Source organism: Achroia grisella, unplaced genomic scaffold (genome assembly GCF_030625045.1).
Source record: "Achroia grisella isolate CSIRO2021 unplaced genomic scaffold, CSIRO_AGI_Agris_v1 utg52091, whole genome shotgun sequence".
Lineage (NCBI taxonomy): Eukaryota > Metazoa > Arthropoda > Insecta > Lepidoptera > Pyralidae > Achroia > Achroia grisella.
In genome coordinates, this window is record NW_026712912.1 from 26,690 (window position 1) to 54,469 (window position 27,780).

At 33.0% G+C, this 27,780-nt stretch overlaps 2 protein-coding genes across 2 annotated transcripts in view; one reads left to right on the forward strand and one right to left on the reverse strand.

Annotated features, from left to right (window-relative positions):
* Positions 1-819: 819 nt before the first annotated feature.
* LOC131847347 (NADH dehydrogenase [ubiquinone] 1 beta subcomplex subunit 10-like) lies at positions 820-7,003 on the forward strand. Its single transcript, XM_059196916.1, has 4 exons — positions 820-1,017; positions 1,088-1,223; positions 1,590-1,726; positions 6,817-7,003. The coding sequence occupies exons 1-4, from the start codon at positions 921-923 to the stop codon at positions 6,921-6,923; spliced, it is 477 nt and encodes a 158-aa protein (XP_059052899.1). The 5' UTR covers positions 820-920; the 3' UTR covers positions 6,924-7,003.
* An 858-nt stretch (positions 7,004-7,861) lies between these two features.
* The window catches only part of LOC131847348 (meiosis regulator and mRNA stability factor 1-like), a 28,151-nt gene continuing 8,232 nt past the window's right edge, over positions 7,862-27,780 (reverse strand). Inside the window, 16 exon segments of the mRNA XM_059196917.1 lie at positions 7,862-9,806; positions 10,244-10,340; positions 10,675-10,847; positions 11,154-11,559; positions 12,036-12,181; positions 14,529-14,688; positions 15,070-15,384; positions 15,510-15,615; positions 16,017-16,149; positions 16,424-16,590; positions 16,981-17,564; positions 17,865-18,058; positions 18,651-18,804; positions 21,148-21,310; positions 25,893-26,083; positions 26,227-26,344. Of these exon segments, the coding sequence (XP_059052900.1) occupies positions 9,769-9,806; positions 10,244-10,340; positions 10,675-10,847; positions 11,154-11,559; positions 12,036-12,181; positions 14,529-14,688; positions 15,070-15,384; positions 15,510-15,615; positions 16,017-16,149; positions 16,424-16,590; positions 16,981-17,564; positions 17,865-18,058; positions 18,651-18,804; positions 21,148-21,310; positions 25,893-26,083; positions 26,227-26,344 (3,145 nt within the window). The 3' untranslated portion in view covers positions 7,862-9,768.

Sequence of the window (27,780 nt, forward strand, 5' to 3'; positions counted from 1 at the left end):
ACTTTAAAATTTTATTTACCAGATATATCGTACATCAATACAGGTTTTTTTTAGAGGATGATAATGGAATGGTGCTCCCGCCAGCGCTAACGGTTTACGCTGGTGGGGCATCAGTGGAGGATGATAGGATGAACATGAAGTCAGATCAGTTAGCCCAGCGTGACAAATCCACAGGGAACCGCGTGGAGGTCGACCTGACATGGTACATTGCTAGCAAAGGGATCATTAGTCCACATTACTAATAATTCCCGACCCCCCTATCAAGACAGGTTATCTACTGGTTAATATAAGGCGTTAACCATTATAGAATTTTTCAACCTGGAGAAAATTGATCAGATTTATCTGTTCCGGCTCTTTGGGTACATCTATCTAAATCTGTATCATCTGAAGCAATCTGAAGTAATCTACATATTATATTACCAACACCACTACAATATTAATCAATTCCAATACTGTCTATGTCAATTTTGTCAACCTATTAGTGTCAGTGTGTATGTAGTACTACAGAATTTCTTATTATTTTCAACCAGATTTCTGGCTTATTAGGTTATTTGTAGGCCACCGACGATATCGACAAAACGTTCTATGGCGACGTTTTGGCTAATCAAAAAATTTATCTACAACAAAAAGTAATAGGAATGTTGCAAAAAAAAACATAATTAATATTCTGGGTAATGGTCATGTTATGGTATGCTAGTAGACACCAATACAAGCATTATGGGTAGGATTTTTCCTGAAAATTAGGAATTTGGGTGGGATTCGGAGCAACATTTGGACTAAAGCAAGTTGGTCGTCTGGCAACACTGTCTGGTTCTCTAATGCTCTAAATAGTAAGGTAGTCTGTATTCACATATTTTTTATTATAGTCACTTCCAATTTCACTTCTGTTTCCATATATTAATACAAAAATATAAATAATAATGGTACAGCAAAGCGGTCCACCAGATGATAATTTATTTAGAGCTTTCATAAATGCTGTTTACAACACTGTCGATAGTCCGGTGACTTGGTTCAGAGGTATATTTATTTTGATCTGCACTTGTTGTTATATAAGTGCGTATTACTAATTTTTCTGCTATTATTTTAGAAAGAGTTGTAGAACCAAACCAGAAGAAGTATCCTTGGTATCACCAGCAATTCCGTCGTGTACCTACAATCGATCAATGCTATGAAGACGATGCTGTTTGCGATTTTGAAGCCAATGTACAATTCAAACGTGATAGGTTAGTTTCATCTGTGCTAATTGACCTGACTTGACCACCATCTGATCATGTTCCCCTGGCACACCACTGACCACATGTTCGTAATACAATATATGTGCAACAAGAAAGTCATTTCATTATGACCACTAATGGAAAATATTGTAAAACTTTCAGTAACATTTGTCTTTAGTGTCATAAATATGTAAAGAAATCTTTATGTTATGAAAAGTTTTTCTACTACGCATTTATGAATTTTCTCTGTTTTGTGCAAAGAAATTGTTTTCTTTTTTAATAATACAATTAAAATTTTTGTTAACATCCATATTGAGTATTTAAGATGATATGTACCATATTTAACATTGATAAGACTTAAATAAAATATTTCAGAGCCGTTGACACTGAAATTCTTACTATACTGCGTCAACGATATGAAGACTGCATGATGTATGAGGCACCTGATTATTTGACCTGCAAACCTCTTTGGGACAGATACAAGGATAGTGAAGAAGCTTGGTTTATTAAGTGTAAGTATGGATTAGAAATGTATTAGAATTGTTATTACCTGATAGTAAAAAGCTGTTAAACAAACAAAACAAAACAAACATGAAATCAAAAATAATTTATTAATGTAGGACATTCAGGTGCTTATGAAATGTCAAGGTTTTTGTATTAATAGATTCAATTGTGAAGGACTGGATAGGATAACAGATTAATTATCAACTGTCAATATATGGTGAATGTAACACAGACTACATTTTGAGTACAATGAGACAATGGCAAGCCTATCACTCACTCTCAGATTAAGGTTTAATGGATATGAGTGATTCTTCACTAGTGAATTAGTTACAAATATAAATTGACACAACATAATCTCTTGGGCCTAAATTCAGAGTATTAAACCACTAAGCCAGGACTATCACAAATAATGGAATTAGGTGTTATATTCAAATTCAAATTCAAAGCCTTTAGTTTAAAAAATAAAAAAAATTTTAGTTATATAATTGACACAAAATTATACAATCTAACATAATATTTAATTAAAAGTTTAAAAAATAAAAAAAATTTTAGTTATATATATGTTTTGTTGGTAAGTTGGTAAGATACAGGTATTAAAAAATGTCTTTTTTAAGTAAATGGGGTATTGTTTGCTTTTCATTATACTTTTCAATGACCAGTATCTTTTCCATGAATTTGTAACTCATCTTTCTATTTCCTGTTTCATTTGGTCTTTTATTCAGATGAGTTGTCCAAGGTCTAATCTATATGTTCTTTTTCTAATTTGATTGGTACTTCATTTTTGTTGGTCATTATTTTAGTTTTTGTCTTATTTATTGTTAAGCCAACTTTGTTACTCGCTTTTATAAGTTCTTCAAGCATTATTTGTACAGTTTCTGGGCTATCTGTCATGAGTACCAAGTCGTCAGCGAATCACAAATGATTGAGTTTTTTCCCATATATTTCAATACCTTCATTATCCCAATCAAAAGTTCTGAAGACCTCTTCAAGAACGCATGTGAATTACTTGGGAGATAAAGGATCACCCTGTCTAACGCCCCTGCTAATTGGAAAGACTTCCCCTAGTGATTCAAGTTTGACGCGTGCTGTGCTGTTCTTATATACGTTCCTTATAAGTCGTATGTATTTATTCTCTATTCCTTGATTTTTAAGGTTTGCCATAACATACATACATATATATATTTTTATAGCATAGCTTTCTAGCGCGCAATGCGCTGGAGTCCCGCCGCCTGAGGCAGAATAATGTAAACAATACAAATCCCATCAAAAACATAAATGTGAAATGATAGCCGAGTTTAATATTATGATATATGCCTTGATTGTTGACTTCTACGACAAAAGAGGTGAGATCTAAATGGGTGCCAAGTTCAATGGTATGTCCTGAAATGTATTTATAACAATATATAATATCATTTCTTCTTCTAACTTAGGATAATATACTGTAGCCTAAGGTCTAACTTGGCCAGTTCTCATATACCAATTATTACTTTCGATTGCTAGTTACTACTAATAATAAAATAGGAACCGACAAGTAACTGTTGTAAATGTTTAGAACTTGCGAAGGCTACAGTATATTTCGTATATGAAAACTAGCCAAGTTAGACCTTAGGCTACAGTATATTATCCTAAGTTATAAGAAGAAATGATATTATATATTGTTATAAATACATTTCAGGACATACCATTGAACTTGGCACCCATTTAGATCTCACCTCTTTTGTCGTAGAAGTCAACAATCAAGGCATATATCATAATATTAAACTCGGCTATCATTTCACATTTGTGTTTTTGATGGGATATCATTACTTTTTGTACACAAATTATACGAGGTACTTATTTATAACTAAATTAATACCATATTATTTTTGATAAACTACTGTATTTTCGTATGTTTTCGGGGTATATGATATACTCTTAGTTATAAGTACGAGTATATTTTAGACAGAATCTAAATTATAGCAACTTGTGTTTACCGCTCAATGCAATATTTGAAGTTTGCTAGTTATCCACACTGATGTGAAGGGGTTAACGTAAATTGGTAAAGATCGACGTTTTCATACAATATTGCTGTCCGTCCAGTACAAGATGAGCTATTTTTGCCAGGGATCAATGTTCATTGGTGGTTATCGACGTTTTCATAGAATTTTAGTATTCGTCCAATATAAGTTGAAATAGAATCAATTAAAGTGAAAAATTATAATAAAATGATAACAATTTACCAGTTTCAGTTTTTTCAACAATTTTTTCCTTTTTATATTCATCCTAATTACCTATCTGCATGCCAAATTTAAACTTCCTAGGTCATCTGGAAGTGGGTTATAATTTTGATCTATAGTTGATCAGTGATAAAAATGACGATATTTGGACGTTAATAAATCTGGAACACAATTTATCTCGCAAGTCTCAATATATGAACCAAATTTGACAGGTTTATGTGAAAGAGTTTTTGAGTTATGAGGGGTCAAAAGTGGCTCCAAATGGTTCGTGTAAATATACACACGGTGCTGCTCGCCAGTTACTTGAAACTCGGCTTGACACGCTACCGCGTGTCTAGATTTCAAATGAGGTTACATGAAGCTCACATCTCTCGATAATGAACTCCTTGTTCTCTATTTACGCGCCCGTGTTTAAACCATATTAGTCTGGAATTTTTATTTTTCCATATAGTTGACCTCCTTCTGTTAATTAATAAATAAGTGTATTGTGCCTAAACACCAGGCGTACCCCACAAAGGGGATTGTTAGTAATCCCCATTGCTAGGAATGTACCATGTTAGGTCTACCTCAATGTGGTTCCTCCTGGAAACCATTGTGATAAATTCCTAGTGACATCCTACAGGCGCTAGCGTATACCGTTTGCGCAGGCGGATTAGCAGACTGCAGAGATTTATTTTGCGCAGACTATTTCATTAACATCCACAAAAAAAAATTTACTAGCAATGTACAATGTCAAGTTGATCTTGCGTCCCCCACTTTAGGTTAATATTGTAATATCACAGAATTAATAAAGCAAGACACAATATATGTTTGGACAAAAGTTTTGTTATGCCAATAAATAGATATTTTTGCTACAGGCCTTGCTTCATAGACATACTGTATATTTTATGTACACAGTTTTCAGTCTCAGTGTAAGCGCGATCCGATGTGCACGTATTATAATTATTTTATTTAATATCGTAATTGCTCAGCGCGGCATAAGCCGTGCTAGTCGAAGTTCCAGCCATGTGTGACAAACTTGTGGCCAACGAACTCCTTGCGTTCCTGCAGCAGAAGCTGGACGTAATGGACGAAGTAAGTGCAGTCCAGATCTGTGTGTCCAACTTCAGCCAGGACGACATCGCGAGAGCGAAGGCTCTGCTCTTCGAGTCCCTAAATAAGACTGATCAGATGGTGTCTCGTAGACGTGACGGGACACAAAAAAGCGTACAGGACATTATAACGCTGCTGAAGGAGACCGATCCAGACGACGTGCCGACTTTTGTGGCGAAGGATTTAAACAAACTTCCTCCAGTCACATTTGATCACGTCGATGTTACCAGCCTACTCAAGGATATCGTGTCCTTAAAAAAGAGTTTGGCAGATGTGACGCTACGTTTCAATGCGTCAGAGCACATAATTAGTGAGTTGCGCAAGGAAGTGGACAGTTTGCGCGACTCGCGAAAAGAAACTAGGTCACTTGACGCTACGAACATCAACACGCGCCGTGGGGCATGCCGCGATGCGTTCACGGCGGAGTCAGCGGTTTCGGCGTGGACACTGACGTCACCAGATGTGGTGTCACCTACGGCCGCCGCGCCCCCCGTGCTCCCCGCCCGCAGCTCGCGAGCGCCGTTACCGCTGCATGTGGAAGCAGCGCTAACAAAATCCTCGGTGCAACCACAGCGTCGAGATTTTGCCGCCGTCGTCGCTAGCAAACCGGCTGCTTCAGTACAGCGGCGTGTGCCAAAAACGGCACTGAACATTGACCCTACGTGTGCTGCCACTGGCAACCGCGACGATGATGGCTTCGTCGTGGTACAAAAGAAGAGGCGCACAAACAAGGTCAATAGGAATCATTGTGGCACTGCACTCACTGGGCCCAACTTTCTGCTGCGTGCTGCTACACCGACCACGACAATGTACCTGTCCCGTCTACATTACGCTACTAAGGAGCAGGACATTGTCGATATTATTCGTACGATTTTCAAGAGTAACCTGACATTGAGGGAAACGCAGCTGAAGTCGAGTAACAACGCGAGTTTCAAAGCGTTTGTTTTTGGAGAAACAATTTAGAAGGTGTTTCTTTTGGTTACAATCTTTAAAATATCAGCCCATCCGTATTACATATATTTTTATTATATTAAATATTTGCTGCCCACCTTCATGAAAGAGGACTACGGGTTTAATATAAAAAGGTGTGATATTAATATAATTAAAAAACTATTTCAATGTATCGGCGCTACCGTGATTTGCAGATTTGTTTGCCGTCTTCAGTGCCGTGATCACACAGACAATATTATTGATTATAAATAGTTTTTAATGTTTTATATTATATTATATGTATTAGAATTAGACTTTCTTTATTTTATTTTATTAAATGTCTATTAATAAAATTAAAATAATATGCAGTATATTTTGTAATTTTTGAACGCTAGTTGCCTGCATTTTTTAAATAAATGATTTCATAATCACAATCAACAGAAACAATTTCAAATAAATTACACTGGTCCCCACATTAATATGATTTTGGGCCGTCTTCATAAATTATTTATTAGTTTAAATATTATATTATATGTATGTTAGTCTATAAGGTATTTATAATTTCATTACATTAATATGATTTTGGGATAGTATTTTTGCTGTATTTCATTCAGATAATTAATTAGTACTCAATATGGTGACTTAATGTTGGTAGGTATTTAAAGTAAGGTATGATTACTCTGTACAAATACTTATTTTTTAGCACATTGGAACAAATGGGAACCTAAATGTTGTCAGTTAGTACCAAGTGTTTCTACACTCAAGTCAAATTTATATTTTAGTAGTTAGTCATCACCAACAAAGTATCCGGAGTACCCAGAGGATATAGTAAAACATGGACCAATTCTTTATATGTACAGATGGTGACCTTGGAGCTTATGCTGATGCTAGAAAAGCATATATGAAACAAAAGCATCGCATGATTTGGGAACGACGCCACGGCAATCTATCTGACCTAACCAAGTAATAAATTAGTTTCCAACAGGTTATATACTTTCATAATATAATTAGATGTATTTGTTGATGCAATAAATAAATAAATTATTCATAGTACTTTCATTTAAATATAAACACAGTTTTCAAAAAATAACATTTATTCCAACATTAATTTTTTTCTTCATGCAAATACTGACAAGACTACTCCAATACACATATATTACTATCTAGTTGGAACTACAACAAAAAATTAAAGATCACAGAATCATGAAGATGTAGAATAAAATAATACTATCATCTTCTCTCTTACTGTACTTGAACTACTTACAGCTAAAAGTTAAAATTTTAAAACATTGTTATTGGTCACATAAACATAAAAACAGATTTAGATTAGAAAGTTCTTATATATACATATATATCCACTACAGTCTTAAGGAATCCATTTATAAGCTTAAGTATCACCATATACTAATTGAAACAATGGACACATTAGTAATTTATAATAAACATACATACAGAAAACATTTATATCTAATTAGAACTGGTCATGTTAATTAATATCAAGTTTCAACATTTTTATACTCAATTTTGATCTTTAACATTGAACATTTATTATAAATATCAAATTTATATTGTTTAATCGATTATTAATATTGGCACTTGACACAACATCATTACTGCCTCATAATATAGATTACTTTAAAAATTTGCACTTTATTTATTTTTACTTTGCATTACAATATTAATATTTGTAATGGTTTTGACCATTCAAACTTATGTTTATTTAAAATGCGGACTGGTAGATTAGTAAGAAAAAATATATTGATACAAATAATAAATATTGAGGATCAGTTACCATCAACACAGTGAACAATAGGTAACAAAGAATATAATCGTATAATGATAAAATATCGAAGTTCCACATTATTATAAATCCATAAAAATCAAATTGAATGTATTTTATTTTTTTATGCACTAATAGCATTTTTGTACTAATCCCTTAATCATTAGACAATAATTATGTACACTATATACATAAATGCATTAGGTTTACTTAGAATAATGAACTGTGCTTATTTTAATATTACACCCTAAACATAACTGGCATTAATTGTTACATAGTATCACAGTGAAAATGCCTTTTTACAAATTTTAATTAATTATATCACTATATCAATAAAATTAAAAAATATTCTTCTATATCTTATTTTACAAATAAAAATAAATTTAATACAAAGTATTTTTTTTTTTGTATAAAAACTGGTAATAATATTTTATGCATTTTAATTTAGTTTCTTATTATTGTGTCATAAAATATACATACTCATCTAACTAAACATAACTATGTTCACAATAAATTAGCAGTCTTTTTCAACAAATGTTAGACTGGTAATTTTATTTTTATCTGTGTGTTGATGTAACTATAAATATTAAATTTACATGATCCAAACAAGTAATGGCGTATTTAGTTTTGGCCCAAATAGCATTCAATCGCAATTTATGATAATCATAAACTTCGAATACAATGTAATTAATGTATTCGAACAACTAATTTTGCATATTCTATAATACGTAAATAGAGTATAAATAACGAGTGATTTTTATATAATAAAATAGAATAAATCGAGATTTCAGTACAGATTTTAATCAATCGATATGTCCCTATATATAAATCATATTTTTACCAATGTGGAACAATGATATTTTAGACCATTATCAAGGGCATAAAACTATAAAGTCATTGCACAAGACGGAAGCGTATATAATAATCAAATAATATTTTCTATTACTACAGATCTATTTAAAAAGATTTGAACGTCTATAATTGACTCAAATTTCTGATTTATGTTGTCATCGAAGTCAGCTTGCAAAAAATTGGATTAACAATATTATACATAGAACCATTTATAATTGAAAAAATGTATATTTTGTCCAAAAGTACATAAAGCCGAAATTTAATGTTCGACTAATCGTAATACTCTTGTGCAACAATAACAATCAATAGTTAAGATTTCTTAAACTAAAATACATAAGCCATATTACATGCAATTTTATTATTCAATCGAGATCACATTATAAAGGGATAAAATTCGTTTGATAAAATCAACATTGTATGATTTATTGTACTCTAGTATGCATTCGAAAAATGTTACTGAAGCTTGTTACGCTTTCGTTACTTAGTAACCTAATGTACTATGTCTATTCCTAACATAACTTGAGCCTCAAATCTTAAAATGATATGTACAATTAATGTTATTTCTCCAAAAATGAATATTATAAATTAAAATCAACGTTATATTCTATCATTTCTGGAATAAAAAACATTACCAATTTATGTTTCAGTCCGTCTATATCTTACCTAAGGGAATATAATGTCAATGAATAAAATAAATCAAAGGTCGATTAAATTTTATGAAACATTATTCTTAAATTCTAATCAACCCAACTAAAAATAAAAACATGGAAAGACTAAGACATAAATAAGAATTAAGAAGAAATAGAGAACAAAATTATCAAATCTATAATAATATTGTTGTCATGGTAAACAATATAATGTATAAATAGTCTGGATAAGTGAATGTCCAGCATTCTGAACGTTAGACAAGCGCAATCTTTGTTGTAACATTTTCCGAATGAATTTTGTTCTTAATCTAAATAAACACACGAAAATATACGCCATCTAAAACATTATTGTTATAGACATCACATTAATTAGGACACTTGTATTAATCTAGTTCATAAAATTCGTTGCGACCCTGGGTACGAACCGTGACAGCTTTGGTTCACTATCGCCACAATTTCAACTCATGCAATCTTCACACACAAGAGGTTTTGGAAAGGAAGGAATGCGATTTCAATACTATTAGGAATGGTAATTAGGACACGTCGAAGTGAGCTGCCAGACGCGTGCGACCTACAAAAGATACAACAGATCATACTTTATGTGTATTTTCAGGTACACTAAAAAAGGGTAAAGTTGTCTCAGTGAGCTCATGAAATTCGCCTATTTCAACCGCCAAACAATTTCCTTTGTAAGCTGTATTTCGGGTTAAGGGGTGCAGATTAGGCAGTGAAATTATAAGATAGATATGAGACTTATAGATATGACGCTTGTTACATAATGAGTCTCCAAGTAGATACATAAAAAAAACGTAGTGACGTAGTAACATTTTTGCCAATAAAATTAGACCCACGTGAACTACTGTGATAATAAAATAAATCACTAATTAATTTATGCATTCAAATAATAAAATGTTTGTATAAAATTAGAACATACATTTTCTGTATTATTTTAAAATTAGTCTCTGAAAAAACTAATTAATAAAGTTAAGAATTCTAATATAAACTTACGTTTTTCCTGAGTGAGTAAAGCAGTCGGGGCTGGCAATGCACTAGCCGGCGGAGAGCACCAAATGTTTACTTTCGGAGACTCGAACACACGCGATCCCTATAAAATTTGAATAAATTATTTACACACTCCATTCGTATTTCCAGGTGCTTATTTATACAACGCTGTTACTATCAAATTTATTTTGAAATAGATTAACATAATCAAACCTAAGATTATATGAATTAGCTTTGATAACAAGCTTATATTGTTCCTCCAGGCAAAATTATAGACTGCGCTCATAAGACATCCAAATTACAGGTTGTTCTCTTAAACATACACAATTTTATTGAGTCCTGGGTCTATAGCTAGTGTAGTAAATTGTGTGGAACAAAATGAGTTCAATAAATTATTAATGTAAACCTAGTATGCGTGCACAATTGTAAGCGCTTACCTTCTGTCCGGGGGGCGTATCGTGCAGTGTGTAATCCTCGTGGGTTGGCGCTGACCCCAGATCTCTGTAGCGGGAGACTGTCACGCCCTCGCACAGCGACCAACGCCCCATTCCGCTAGTCTCCGTGAACACTTCCTGGTATTGTCGTAGAAATTCTTCTAAGCTCCATACACCTGTTGTAGATACATTGCTGTATTAATTAATCTATGGAGCTCTTACAAGGGTATATTTTTAATGAACTTTTATAAGCAAGTTGGGTTCCGAAGAACAAGGATGTGAAAAATGAAATTATTGCCTATGGTGACATAATACATCTCAGAAAAGACAACAAATGAGAGTGTATCACAACATAATACATAACCTAGCGCTATCTAAATGTATTGTTATGATTACAACTTTCATCATTCAGGACGCCAGTTACATAAAAGCGAAAAAATGGGGATTACTAAAATTTTTAAGTGCAAATTTTTTAAACTCACCTAAATCTGCACAGGGGAAAACTGATTCATAACGGTGCATATACTGCGCTAGAATGTCGTTGACAGTAGTCGGTGAGTTGCAATCGGCCAACAGTTGTGCGAGCCGCCATACCGTCCTCCAGGTCGGCGTGAGGCGAATGCGGCGGTCGGAGGTTTCCACGACGCCCGCTGCAGCCAAGTGCCGGACGTCTGGCTCCGGGATGCGCATGCGACGGAATGCGGAAGCAAAGTACTCGTCGGTGGAGCCTCGTGCCACGCTACGATCAGCGCTGAGGACGGCGCAAGCAGCGAGCATAGCTGTTGCCCAAGATGGTGCCGCTCCCGGACCGACTACTATGCCATTCTGCAAGCATCCACCAGCGGCGTAGACGAGCAATTCCAGTGACGTAACATCTAGCATATCGAGCTGAAATAAAATATACTATTGTAAATTTTTCGTGATGAGGATTTAGTAAAATTTAATAATTGTTATTATGTTTGCAAGATATGGATATTAGTGTGGTAGTAGTATTATTAGTTGTTAGCCCTTATACTGCAAGGGCAACGAAATACCTAAAAATATATAGTTAAGCATGATATGGTAAGAAAGTGAGTGAATAATGAGATGACTGCGAAGAGAGATAAATGATAGACACAGGCATATTATGCCGTCCCTAAATGATTATGCAATTCCAATATCTCCCAATCGAAAATGAAATGAAAACCTACGAAATACATATATAATTCCAAAATATGCTATTGAAAAAATTTAAATAGAGGATACAAGTTATATCGCTGATGCAAATGCATCAGCGGTGCGGTCATCTAAGGCAAATGCCTTAGATGACCTATTGAATATAAGTAGTATAAATAATTAATCATTATTAAAAAATAGTTAATTACCAATGGTGGAGCTCCAAACTGGGCGGCATACTGGGTAGAAAGTTCACTAAGAGGAATCGGTGTGATGGCGCGGAGTCGTTGAGCCATCGCCGCTCGCGCAGCGCGAGCACCCAGCCTTACAGTACGGTCGCCATTCGGCTCCACACCTGGAATAAAATGTATACAATTATACAACCTAGAAATCTATTTGACAATCAAGTTATATCTATTGAAGACTAGACTTTGGGAGTTAAAACCATCAATTACAAAAAAGACCTACCAAAATCAATGTAAATATAAGTTATCATTTAACACACACAGTAAATGCAGTTTAATTCAAAACCTCATTAAAAATTCAGCTAAAAATATGTATTTGTTCAATACTCAATATTTATTGCATTCTACAATATTACAATGAAAGATGTTTATAATTCGTTTTCGATCATTATGGACCCTGTTAGGGCACGCAAACATAACATTATTATTACTATTATCATAACTAGTTATAACATATAATTTATTATTATTCATCCAGTTATATACTATAATATATAACTGGATGTAACTTAATTAAATACTGGATGTAAATTAAATATATAACTTAATTAAATGTTACATAAAAACTAAAATACATCATTCAAATAATCACTTACATTATAATATTGTTTTTTACATAGTAAATCCTTTAAGTATTTTATAAATAGGCTATTCTTATTTAAAGTTCTTATAGAAGTTGGGAGTTGGTTAAATATTTTAACAGACGATACCAAGGGGCCACTAGAATGTAATTTGAGACGAGAGGTGGGTAATTGTATTTTTTTATTATTACGCAACGCGTAAGTATGGTCTACGTCCGTTGCGGATATTTTTTTACAAATTTACACACTTCCAAAATATAGATGCAAGGCAGGGTGAGTATTTTATTTATTATAAAATAAGGTTTACAGCTATCTCGGCTTCTTATGTTAAATATTATTCGTATTAATTTCTTCTGGAGAGTAAAAAGAACAGATGCGTCCACGCTGTTCCCCCACATAACCACCCCATAACTGAGTCATGCATGTGCAAACGCATAATAGGTGGAAAGGGCAGTAGAGACGTCTGTAGTGCTTTTCACTTCCCGAAGAACATAAACGAAACTAGACATTTTTGTTTTTATCTTTTGTATGTGTGCTTTCCAATTTATATGGGTATCTATTACTAAACCTAGAAGTGTAAATTCATTAGCTGTTTCTATTGTGACGTTGTTAAATTTAAAGTTTATATTTAGGGGTTGTTTTTGATATGGATGAAAGCTGATGATTTTAGTTTTTGAAAAGTTAATAACTAGATTATGTAGGTTCATCCAATTGACTATTTTATCCATATTTTTATGTAATTTATCGTTTAAATCAAGGTTAATATCATATGAAGTCAAAAGTGACTTATACATATGTAAGTAAAACATAGACAGAGATGTATAAAAAAAAGTAAAATACTTTCGGCCTTATTACAAAAAGATAAACCTGGTTTAGCACTAGTAATAAACCATTCACCAATGTATTCCTTATTACAAAATGAAGTTTATCTCTAAATCGTGATTCGTCTATGGTCTAAAGTTAGACCTGCGATGCCCCTAGTTTAACAGTGGTCTAAAGGCAAAAATACAAACTCCATTTTAAAAATTCTATTGTAAGTTGTAGTTTTTGGAAAATTATTTTAACTAAATTAAAAATAAACTTAACTAAAAATATTTAAAGCAAATTTTACGACATTAAAATATATAAAAGACGTTATTTGTTATTTTTTCACTCATTTGACTTTGAAATAGTCACCATTCGAACGATCCAATAAAAATATCTCGCCGTTCCTTTTCTCCGTATTGGACTCCTACTTGTAATTTGAAACTGATTTTCAGCCTAATAGTACATTAATAAATATTATATATTAATGAAATAGTTATAATGAAGACATAGATGAATAGAAATAAATTTATTTTTAGTTTATACATTTTTCTTTGAACTAATATTATTTTTGATCTTTTCAGTTTTCTGGTAAAATGGAACGTAATTGTACGGTGACAGACATGAGTGACTGATTTCTGTATGGAATACATAATGAACGATTTAACTGTAGTACTAAGTAGTCCTCTGTTAGATCTGTATTCGTAATAATGTTAGGTTTATTCCAAGTATTAACTTCAGGAATGGTTTAAACCACGACCATTTAGACCACGTTTCGTCCGAGTTTTAACAGATTTTTTGTAATAAGACCGTTTGGGTTTAAAAAATATATCAAAACTGATCCAGAGTTGATAAACGATATGTCTGTGTATATAACACGGGTTAAAATAGTGCGTTCTCATGCACATAAAAAAAATTAATCCATTAATGATATATCAAATGGCTGACATAGACATGAATGACAGCAAGTAGATCTGAAATATTGTATACTACAAATTTCGAAATTTTCTTATAGTTTGTTGTATATTTCAATAACTTATTACAAAGACGTAAATAACTTATGTTATCTTACATATGACCACCGCTTCCGGTATCAGTTCCAGTAGCTCCACAAGCTTCACGCATCCGTAGTGGGCGACGCGTAGTTGCCGCCCGAAGTGAGCATGGTAAGCGGGTACAAACCGCGAGAATTCCATACGTAGATTAGGTGTATAGCAGAGGAGTTCGACGGCCTGCATTGATAATAAATATTATTATTGTAATTTTTTTAAATTAGAAATCACAGTCTTTATATATGTCAAATAATTATAAATCAAGTAAAATTATATCCGATTTTTCGGAAAAAATCTTTGGAAATAAGAGAGGATGCTGGCATTTTTAACACTTCCAGTCGAATACTACACAATAATATAGTCTCCATTCTGGCACTCCTATATTTTTTTTATTTTCAATAACATTGGGTCAATTTCATATTATTAGCATTATACATATAGTGTAACATTCCTATAAAGAAATGGAAGAAGTCGCAAGAAGAACAGAAAGGTTATGTTTAATTTTTTAGGTTCATATTTCACCTTAAAAAAATAGGATATTTATTGAAAATATATACTCACTTCCACAGCAAATTGTACAGTTCGCGCGCGTTCTTCAGGCGTTGGAGTCCGGCGTGGCAACGAGAGCGTGCCGTCAATATCAACAATAACTGCTTGCGGTGCAACGCGTTGCATCAACTCCTTCAGCGTACACAGGCCATAGTCAACCGGCGAAAATAGCCGTCCAAATGTCGACTGATATAGCTCTGGGATCTCCATGGGCAGTATAACGCGGCCAGGTTGAGCTTTCAACAGCTTCACCAGATCGGATGTCCATCGACGGCTCTGAGCCGCTGCCGAGATTGTTATAACTCGAGACGAACCCGAACCGAGTACCTTTAAAGAGGATCTTAACGTTAACACTTCGAAATTACTAAAGGAAACGTTTCTAGTATAGAAACAGCAAAAAATTTAAAATTACGTACAATGTAGCGCTGAGTAAAATAATTCAAAATACTTACAACAATTGTATTGCTTAGAGCCGCGAGTAAATCTGGGAGTTTTGTGAATCCATAATCAGCCACTCGGCACTGACGACCGAAGTGGTGATGGAATGCTGGGATTAGTCTGTGGACAATTTAACAGTCATTAAATATTATATTTATAAAAGTAAAGTTAATTTTACTAAAAAAAAAACTATATATGTTGGATATACCGACTTTGTTGTAAATTTGTCACACAAAAATATTTGCAAACGAGAGAGAACGAGAGACAAAAAAAAGAAGATAAAACATACACTATGTTTTATCTTCTTTTTTTTGATAGATCTCCATTACATTAGGATTTATAGTTGCAAAATAATATACTATCAATGAAAGCACAATGTAAAAGTTTTTGGGCAATATTGCATGTGGCCAGTTTTGTAAAGACTTTACTACCTTTCTTCCATATAATCTTCTGCAGGTTCTCTGAGATTTATGTTTACAATAAAAACGGTAAAATTTGTATAATGTGGTGGTCACACATACTTGCTAAAGGCAATGGTGCACCTCGGTGCAGTTCGCAGTAGATCGATGAGTTCACGCTCGAACAACGCGAGTATTGGTTCTAAAGCAGGTGCTGTCCGGCCGCGCTCTCGTTCGCTAGACCGGGAACTCTCACCTGTGTAAATAATACGTTATAATTTTAAATAAGTTGCAGTTACAATGATATTTTAATCCTAAAAATAGTACTGGAGAAGCAATGTGAATGTCTGGTAACGGTGGTAAGTACTGCTAAAAAGATAATACATAATAGGACCACAATAAAGTCAAATGATGAGATACCAGAACACGTATAGTTTGAACTTAAGACTAGAATTACAAAATTTTTTACTAGGTAACAAAGTAGTCTATGTGTGTGTATAGAAGAAAGTAAATTTAGAAACAGCGTTTACTGTGTGAAGGGGGCGTATCAGTCCCATCGGTGCGCCATGTGAGATGCCGCGAGGGGCTGTCTTTGACCTCCACGCCGGGAACACTGCGAAGAAGCAGTTCCAGAGCCACACCGCGCTGTACGTCCACCATTAGTGGCATAAACGTCGCCTCGTAACACTCCACGAAACTACGCAAACAATTCATCAAACTTGTTACACGAGAAAACAGCATGAATATGTACAACATGATACACAATGTACAATCAATTTTTTTTAAGAAAAGATATTGGGGGGAGGGGGCGGGGGTGAATTGCTATTAATAGACAATTAGTGCCATTGCTAGCAATGTTTTAAGTTAGTTTCAGCTCCACGTGACCTAAGTATCCAAACTAGATAAAAAAGGATATCACAAGAGGTTTCAAATAAAAACAGATATCAATCATGTAAAAAATAGTATGCGATGTGTAAATAAAATTCAAGTTCGATGCTCGGTTAAATCAATATAGACATGTATAAAATATATTGACATTATAAGAGCTTAGATAGATTAAAAACAATATATAAAAAAAATTACTCACGTTAGAAGTGGTAAAACGCCTCCATGGTTTTCTAACAACAATTGCACATTCTTTGCTAAGGCGGCAACCTCTATGTACACTGGTTGCAATATACGACTTCCATCCTCATGTCCAGTGTTCATCGATGTGTGAATGTGGCACTTCCAGGGCGCTGCTTCCATCTCCGAGCTAGACACTGGATTTAGATCTATTAACTGAACCATTCTCCCAAAACCTTCATGTATTATGACCGTGTCTTTCACCTTTGCTATATCAGAGGTTGTTAGAGCGCAGCAGTGTCGGCTTGCATAAGCATCACGTAAACGTAATAGAGGTAGAGTATAATTCTTTTGATCTAGTAAAATGGCGCGCAACCTAGCACGCAATACATCTAGATTTGGTGCAGGAGATGGCCTTCCTAAGGACAGTTCGAGCCTGCGACCTGTCCATTGGTTGTCGAGACGTCGCTTATGGATGCGGGCGATTGCCAATCGAGCATCCCACTCTGACCGGAGTACCACTGTCGCCAGTGGACCTTCCCCGGCCGCCCAGATCGACACCCGGACAACAGGCACATATTGGTCGAAGAGAATTGTCAACATTTCCTGCAATAAAATAGAAATCTACATTTTAAAATGATACGAACATTGTATATATATTTTAATTATATCTTTTATCCTACTTGTCTTAAAATAATTATGTTGTTCAACAGTAACCTCTATTCAGTTTAGTAAGAATTCTTAATATCAGTTCAATTATAATGAAATATATAGCGAGACATAAGAAATACAACAAAATTGCGATTTTTTAAAAGTATAAATTCGATTTGTGTGTTGGGTTAGTTAGATTTTTCATATTTTGTTTTAAAGTAAAAGTTGCAATCATAATAAGAGAAATATAATAACCTGTAAAACAGTAGGGTCGAATGGGGGCAGGTTGGAGACGGTGAGCTCAGCATTGTCACTATCACCCTCACTCTGCTCACTGAAACTCGCAGACGAGTTCCACGGCGACATCGCTCGGCTCTGGCTGTTGTCACGACGACTCTCATCACAGCTATTACTGGATGAGCAACCTGAGCGGTCTAAATTAGTTGAACCTGCGCACAATACAAATTAATATTATCTAACCACACTCAAAGTGTTATATTTGCTCGAATGGAGCACTTTCAGAGATTTAGGTAACATAAATTATAACATAATTTAATTTAAAAAAAAATGTTACATAGGTAATGAGGGTTATTGAAATACAGTTTATCAAAATTTACATACCTACAACTGAAACTGCGTATATAATTCTAACACGTTATATGAACGAGATATTAACAATTTATTTATTAAGTAAGTTTAAGTGTAAAATTTGATAAGCACTAATATGGTAGCACATTTTAGTGTCGTTACGATAATATGCTTTCCAGTGACTGCTATCTATTCATTGTACTGTTCTTTAATGTCCGAGTAACTTTCTTAATTTGAGAAAATGTTGTAACACACTAATAGAGTTTATGGAATAACGATGGCAATATTTTGCAATCTATTTTTCACTAAAATATCAAAATTTATATAAGGCAATAAAAAAAACGATAAAATATTGCAGAAGGATTAATTGAAATTAGTAATGACATAAAGTAAAATACAGTTGAATGGAATGGGTCTAATTTCTATCTTGGAACTGATTGAATAATGACTAACCATGGGTGCCTCTGATTTTGCGGGGCTTGGGGGCAGGCGGTGGGCAGAAGTCGAGCGGCGGAGGTGTCGGCGCAGGCAGTTGTTGTAAGGCCAATGCCCAATCGTTGGCCACGGAATTTACGCTTGGAAGCTTCTCACGTGGTGAATAACATTGCTAATGTAAAAGAAAATTACCAGCTACATTATAAATAAAATATGACGTAGTCTAGAATGCCTAAAGTTAAGCCATCAGTTTGTTTGTCAATTCTATGTTGATTGTCGCATGCCTAGTCCTTGTTAACGTAAATCTAATTAGAACATAATTTATTTAAAAGAGCAACACACAAGTTTCTTGCTCATTATTCTCATGATGAGTTTGCATTCCGAATGAGCGGTAGAATAAAAAAAATGTGGCTATTCAAAAGTGCTTATGTTAAGTTTATTTGAATAAGATTATTTCTATTTCTAATAAACTAGGTACATAAAAAGTGAAGTAGTAGACTAAATAAAAATTTTTATAGAATGAATAATAAAAAATATACTAACATCCTAGGATAAGCCTATCTTAAATCGTCAAATATAATTTGACGATTTAAGATAGGCTATTACGTATTTGACATAAAAGAACTAGTAGGAAAAAGAGGCTAACTGGGGTTATTAGTAGTAGTAAAAGTAAAAAAAAAATCAGCTTCATAAATTTCCACATTTATACAGTGGGTTGCCAAATTAATAGGGACAGTCACATTTTTTATAATTTTTGTTCTTCAAGTGGTCTTGACTACGTTTTTAAGTGGTAAAAGTTTTTTGCTGATATGTTTTTATGTTCACCTTGTCTCTATAACTCAAATTCAAAGTGAATTTCAAGTGCTGAGAGATTTGTTTATTTTGGAAATATATTTTAATGACGGGAGAAACACACAGTCGTTCACACGTGTAAAAGTGAAACACGTAAATTATTCTTTTAAACAGTTCTTTAGTGGTTTTGTGAAATAATCAATACCTGCAAGTAAGTAATATTTTACTATAATTAAAATTAAAGTATTTTGGAGCGGATTTTAGAACAATTTTAATTTATTTTTATATTTTCAGCTTTGGCTATGGGTCGAGGGGTAGATTTGACTCCGAGAAAAAAATCCGAGGTTAAAACCCTTCTCCTACACACAAATCACTCTCAGAGGATGATAGCACAACTGGCCGGGATATCGAAATCTGCCGTCAATAAAATAAAAATAAATTTAGATCAAAATCAGCCACTTTCGCCCAAAAGAAAAGGCAAATGTGGCAGAAAACGTATCACAACAACACGTTCCGATAGGAAAATTCGAGATATCTGCTTGCAAAACAGAAAGAAAAGTGCTGAATTTTTAACTCAGATAGTACAGGAATCTGGAATACGTGTTTCAAAAAGAACTGTACAGCGAAGGTTGGCAGAGGAAGGCCTGACAGGTCATCGTCCAGTTAAGAAACCCTGATTAACAGAGGCGATGAAAAAGAAAAGGCTTGCTTGGGCTCGTGAGCACCGCCTGAAAACTGTTGAAGACTGGAATAAGGTCAGTTCTATGGTTAATTTTATTTGTGTTATATAAAATCATATTTACAAAAATTATAAATAGTTTCTATATTTTTTTAGATATGTTTCTCAGACGAGTCAACTTTTGAAATTTTGGCCAACAAAAGTAACTTCGTGAGGCGGCGCCCAGGCGAGAAATTTCATCCTGATTGCATAGTGGAACGAATTAAACACCCTGTAAAAATAATGGTATGGTCTGTCATCAGCGCAAAAGGAGTTGGGCGCCTCTATATCGTCCAGGGAACCATGAGACAGGACCAATACAAGCAAGTATTAGAAACTCGCCTGTTGCCGCAACTTCAGGAATGGTTCCCGAATGGAGAGGAATTCGTGTTTATGCACGATTCAGCTCCATGTCATAAAGCGAGGAGTGTAACCAAATTTTTGGAAGACCACAACATTCCAGTTTTACCTTGGCCTGGCAATTCTCCTGATATGAATCCCATAGAAAACTTGTGGGAAATTACCAAGGCGGAAATTGCTAAGGAAATCATAACTACCAAAGTAAAACTAATTGAAAAATTAATAAATGTATGGTTTCACAATCCCAAAATAAAAGAAAGTGCTAAACAGTGTATTGAAAGTATGCCGAGGCGGATTCAAGCACTGATAGAAGCAAAAGGAAATGTGACAAAATACTAATAATTTCCCATCATCATTTTTATTATACTTGTTTATATTTTCTAGTTGTTCAAATATTAAATTATTATAGTCTAAATTCATTATAAGATATGTGTCTGATATTATTAAATATAATTATAGCCTAAAGTGACGTTTTTAATTAATTATAGACCAATGTTTTACAAAAAACGAATATTTCGTGACTGTCCCTATTAATTTGGCAACCCACTGTAATATTACTATGTATTATAAAAAAACATTACAGCTACCAATATTCTAAGTCGATTTGAGTCACATGGGTATTTAATATTAAATTATTTTTCAAACCTGATTAATTGGAGGCATGAATGCAGCTCTGTGCGGTGGCTGGGTAGGGGGAGCAGTACCGTATCCCTCATCACTGGAATACGCAGACTGGAACACACTTCGTGCGTAACGGGTAGTTATTTTCCGACCAAATACATCTTCACCATCCATGCGCTTTAGTGCTCTACAAAATAAAAAAAAATATCGAGTTAATTTATATAACGGTGGGCACGGCCCCTGCGACGTTAGATTGAAATATACCAAGGGAAATGTTCCACGAAGTTTTGCGTTCAACACAACATCGACAGTTATCAATCCCTCTGACTATCCCACCTGGTATACAGTCGTGACGGCAGGTTTGGATGTATCAGTAACACCAATTGCTTGGCGACTTTTTGTAAACATGTCGAAATTCCAGTAAATATAAACCAATTCACAGAAAAATAATTAATTATACACACAAGCTTCCACTGAAATCAATCCTTATGGATGAAAACCGCACTAATATCCGATTAGTAGTTTTTGAGATATTAAGATATCAAGACCATACTGGAAGATGCGACGGGAAACTTAGTTCATAATATGTAAAGATAGACTTAATCATAGAAAGCTGATATTTCTTTTCGTGTTTCAGTTATATAGGATAACTGGTGTATAGGCGTCATAATTTAAAGATAATAAAAATAATTGTAACAATCCCGGGTTTCAAACAACACAGAAATCATATAAAACATTATCCTATATTATTATATAATTACCCGCAACTACAGCTTTTTCGATAAATGCAAGATATCCTATGTTCGTTGTGGTACAACATATGTTTATGGCTTTCATTAAGATCGATTCAACTCTTTTGTTATGAAAACGTAATAAATAAATGGACAAACAAACACACTTTCGTATTTCTAATAATGTATAGATTTCTCAACCAATTGTTAATGCAAATCTACAATAAACAACAGTATTTTATTAATATATAACCTAGCCGATATATTTATCACACTTTTGTGAACTGATTTTATTGATTCATTTAAAATTATGTATCAGTTTCATTTTGCCATAACTGATGCCTGTTTGGAATAATATGTTATTCTTTCCATCATAAATTAATAAAAAAAAGTCAGTCAGTACCATCGTTATCATGCATTGATAAAAGTAGGCAGCAATTAATTGTCCTTTGTAGCATGTTATTAGATACTAAGTTTAAATTTCACTACACGAAATTCATATTATAATTATTCATTCATGTTTAAAAACATCAAATACATATCGTACCCTGTATATTAAGTACATAATATGATTTGAATTTATATTAAAGAAAAAATATACGAAACGAAATTGTAACTATACGAAATTCTTATTATAATGATTCATTCATATTTACAGAACATCAAATATATCACTTCCATTGTAATTTAGGAATATGATTTGAATTTATATTACCGAATATATATTAGAAACGAAATAGTAACTATTAACGATAATATAACATTTGAAAAATAATATTACCCACATTATTTTTAAAATGCCATAACCGTTGAGTGGGCACTCTAATACACTACAGATAAATGTTTTATATTTAATTTATACTAATGACAGTACTATCATAAAAGTTTTGCTATTCATATACTTAGATATCTAACTGTAACTATAAGCAAATAAAAAAGGCAAAACATGCATATAGATAATAATTTTTAAATTAAAATACGCACATAAAAGTATATATTTATACTTTTATGTGCGTATTTTAATTTAAACTGTTATAGTTATCTAAGACAATGGTAATAGATCTATAATAAAAATATTTAATGAACATTTTAAATTACAGATCGAAAATGGTTGTTGAAAATGTTTGTAATATTCCGGCTTAAAGCGAACATGGAATTCATGTTTTGAATCAGACTGATATGACACCATTGTTATAATTTAAATTACCAACCGTCGATAGTAAACACCGTTATCATACGATAGTACACCGGTTTTTTGCCACGTCGAATTCGTATATTCTCAACGAAATCAGAACGACTATTAACTTTATAAATACAGTTTCAAATATATTCCCACTTATACATATAGTAGTATAATTATATTTCTTACATATTTAATTTTTTATATTTTAAAGAAGGGAGTATCAATTAACGGTTTTTAGTTCATTCCTAATAACTCGGCAAATTAATGGTATTTAGATATAGAATTCCTATTACTCAGATATGCAATTTATCTTAAATTTTATTTATTTAAAGTTATATTATACTATAAAAGCAATAATCGCTTATATCACTTCAAGACTACAAAACGAACGAATATTACTGACCTATATAGTTAATTTTTAGCAATACTTTATGGAGTTTAATAAGAGTTTATAATATTTCTACGAAACTAGGTCATTAGGTAAAGCGATTGAAATAACGGACGACAATGACGTAGTAAATTTGATATCAAATATTAATAGTCAATGTATGTTAATATGGTAAAATTACAACAGATAACCGGTATTTTACAGTATTTTTTTTGATTTGATAAATATTTCATCGTTTGTAATTTATTGTAAGAAATAATTGTATACGGAATATTAACTTGAACGAAAACAAAATACTTACCCAGAAAGCAACATTGTAATATACTTAAAGCCACAACGTTTATCATTAAATCTTTAAAATTACACTTAATATTGCTAATATTTAAACTATAATAGACAATTTGTTGAAAATTACTGTCTGCCTGCCTGCCCGTTGGTGCAATGAACATTTAAAATGTAACTGATAATCTTTTAGGATATCGCACTTTTATAGGGTAATTTATTAACAATTAAATAACGGAATAGAACAAATAATCAAATGTACCCACTTTTTTTTTATTACGTTCGGAAATTACTATAAAGGTCAAACAAATAACATATAATAGAATTATATATTCTAACTTATGACACAATGTAACATTGTCAATTTTATGAAAATATAACATTATTACAGTATACTCGTAATAAAGAAAAAAAATCTGACTTCGTATAAGTACATACCAAAATTTTTTAGGTTTTTTTTAATAAGAGTAAATTTTACAACTTGATATATTTCAACCATAATTTTCCGACTTTCAAATATAAAATGCTCTGTATTGATAATGCTACAGTGAGTTACGTCATATTTTCACCAATTTTAAACATTTAGTCTCGTTAAACATATCCTTTTTAATCGATAGGTATAAAGCCTGTCCATACTAAATGAGTCACAATAAATAAAATTTTTGATGTGACGCAAAATTATAAAATGTGTATCATTCAATTTTATAATAAAAAAAATGTTAAATTGATCACTGTGGTTTCACCCAAGTTTACTATATAACCCGTTACCACTAACCCCATATAAATATATATCTAATAAAGTAGCCCAACATAACTTCCTCATGACATTGGCTATCTGGAAGTGAAAGTCCCGTCAAAATAGGTCCAAATTTGTTTGATCTTGAGACTCACTGATATCCAGACATTAGCAAGATCAAACAATCTGACATTTTTTTTTTGTTTTTAGTGATAAGCTGTTTATATGATGATACCAATCTCTATATACTAGATAAAGACACTTAAATTTTATTTATTTGTATAAAATTTTTCTTTTTGCTGAAAGCCATTCTATATATCTGGTTTTTCGCTTGGCTAGTCCTTACGGCTAATTCTGTCAAATACGTGTACCCTGAGGATACCTGAGGAAATATGTGTATCCATTAGTGAAATTATAGAATTTTAGCAATAAAATATGGAAAAACCTAAATATGGAAAATTATAATCTTGGCTATATACATTTTATAGAGACTAGTTATACAAGTACGCAATATTTTTCCTCAATGTCAATGCATGCTTATCTGTTACTGCTACGCATACAAACCATTCAATGATATACTAATAGGTAAATATAGTCCATGTAACGATGATACACAATACTATAATCTGAAGATTGAGTGCTAACTAGCCTTACAACATGATTTCACCTACTGCTTAAGATAAAGAAATATCGCAATGCATTCGCTCACTCGCATTGTGACTTCATATTCGCTTTGTGTTACATTTTGTTTTTCCTGGACTGCGAAAAGTCGTACCATATAATTACCTATTCAAGAATCGTTCCCAAGAAGTAGACGATAAAGAATGAGAATATAGACGACGGTTACCATTTACAATCAGGTGGGCCTTGAGCTTGTTTGCCATTCGAATTGCATACAAAAATATATGAATCGGAACGATAGCTCACATCATAACTTTTGTTACTCTCAAATTCTATTTGTCATAAAATATTATAGTCTATTTTTTTAAACAAAGTTTAAACTATAATTCTACTAAATAATAATAAAATCAATAATCTTCAGGTGTCTATTAGCACAATACTGTGTTACAATTTCACCCCGTGAAATTGTAACACTTCTTCTTTGTAGTCTTCCTGTCTAGGTTCCTCGACCGAGGGACAGTTTAAATCAAATAATAGCAGTATCAATAAAGATTAGAGTCAGACCAGTGGCCAGTTATAGCATATAAGCACAAATCTATTAATAGAAGGTATCATTTTAAAACTTCAATATTCTCAGGATGCTTTTAAAGAGTTTTAAAGAGAGACTAAACGGTTCCAGTTAATTTCAGTCTACTATTACATATAGTTCACTTTATTATCTTATCACAACAGTATTTCAACATGAAGTGTGTCCATCACTTAAATATTGAAATTAAAACACCAATGAGGAAGATAGATTAAATGGCGGAGAGAGATTAGCAAACATACCTGGAAGCATGGTCTGGCGTTGGAAACCTCAGGACAGCAGTATTCGCAGTGACCCTCAATACTTTTCCACCACAATTATCTGCCAACCTCCTTAGTCTTCGAGACACTCTTTCAGGAGGATGGTCTACAGGTAAATTAGTAACTTCCATCTCACAGGTGGGCGGCTCTTCCTCTTCTTCTGTTTGACTAATCTGATTTGCATTAAAAGGAAGTAAATTAAAATTAACTATTTATGTTTACTTAAATACAAGAAAAATACTAAAAGAATACAAAATGTTCAATAATTCTCTTATGAAGTTTTCTTTTTGATCATTAAATTAATATAATTATATACCTTTGGATTCCGTGGTAGAAGTGCAGTCAGATCATTGTAACAATAATGAGAAGAGGCACATGTAATTAAGGCAGACGATGTATTCTGTTTATGCACCAATATAACTTCCATATTTTTCCTGATATAAAATTTTCATATGTTAATTAAATGTATTAAATTTTTAATTATTGTAGGTAAATAATAATACATAATATTACCTATATAATTATTATAAACTTACATATAAATAAAAATAAATATTTTGGTATATGAAATAATGTAATATTATATGGAAATGTGATCATATTGTTCACTGTATCTATATTACAGACACTTTTTTATAAGATATATATATATATATATATATATAAACACCTCTTTGGGCACTTTGTTGATCACGCCACAACCTAAACACTTGCCGATTCCACCTTTTGCACTGAATAACTTGACTCCTATCGCGTATATCTCAGGCGGTATGGCAACGTCGCATTCTATTTTGCGATGCGGCCATATATATTCGTCGATAGTACGATATACTCGACACTTTTTTTACTAATAATTCGTGACTGAATGGCTCCGAACGGCTAAATTTTTGGTATACACAAAGACTTTTTGGCTCTGAATATATTCCAAAAATCAATTAATTATGTTGATCACTTTATATACTCGTCCTTACTGCGATACTTACTTTCATCCGAATATATATAGATACCGTAACGGTCTATCAATTATGACTTTATTAATTTACTAATGTAGATATTTTATATTCGCAATGCTCCATACATGCAAGCTCCAGCAACGGTGGAGGCAGGGTCCCCCCTGCACCGTACACCGCACCCCGCGCACACAAACAAATTAGATATTTTTTGAATACACAAAGACTTTTTGGCTCTGTATATATATTTCAAAAATCAGTTAATTGTGTTGATCACTTTATATACTGGTCCTTACTGCGATACTTATTTTAATCCGAATATATATAGATACCGTAACGGTCTATCAATTATGAATTTACTAATCTAGATATTTTATATTCGCAATGCTCCATACATGCAAGCTCCAGCAACGGTGGAGGCAGGGGGAGCACCGTACACCGCACCCCGCGCACACAAACAAATTAGAATAAATGAAATTCATAAGATTATTTATATATTTCGACTGCCTCGGTGGTCACACCGCTTTACATCCGATGGTCGCGGGTTCGATTTCTCGCACGGTGCAAACCTTTGTACTCATCGGTCATCGATTGTTTTCATCGGTCTGGGTGTTTTATATGTATTTACAAAATAAAAATATCTATTTATATCAGTTCAGTATCAGTCTGTGTTAATTGTCCAGGGCTATTTATTATATTTTTATAAACGGTTATCTTTTTCCATCGCACCGCTCGCTATCGACAGTGAATTCATAGAAATGTCACTCTAAAAACAAAAATAGTTTTATGTTTTGTATTTCAAATACTAAATGCAAAATAGGTATTTTCAAAATACTTTTTCAAAATAAAGTACCTTTTGAATTTTTGTCCAAACCTCAGATATTTTATTTATTTTAGGTATATCAATTATTACATAGTGT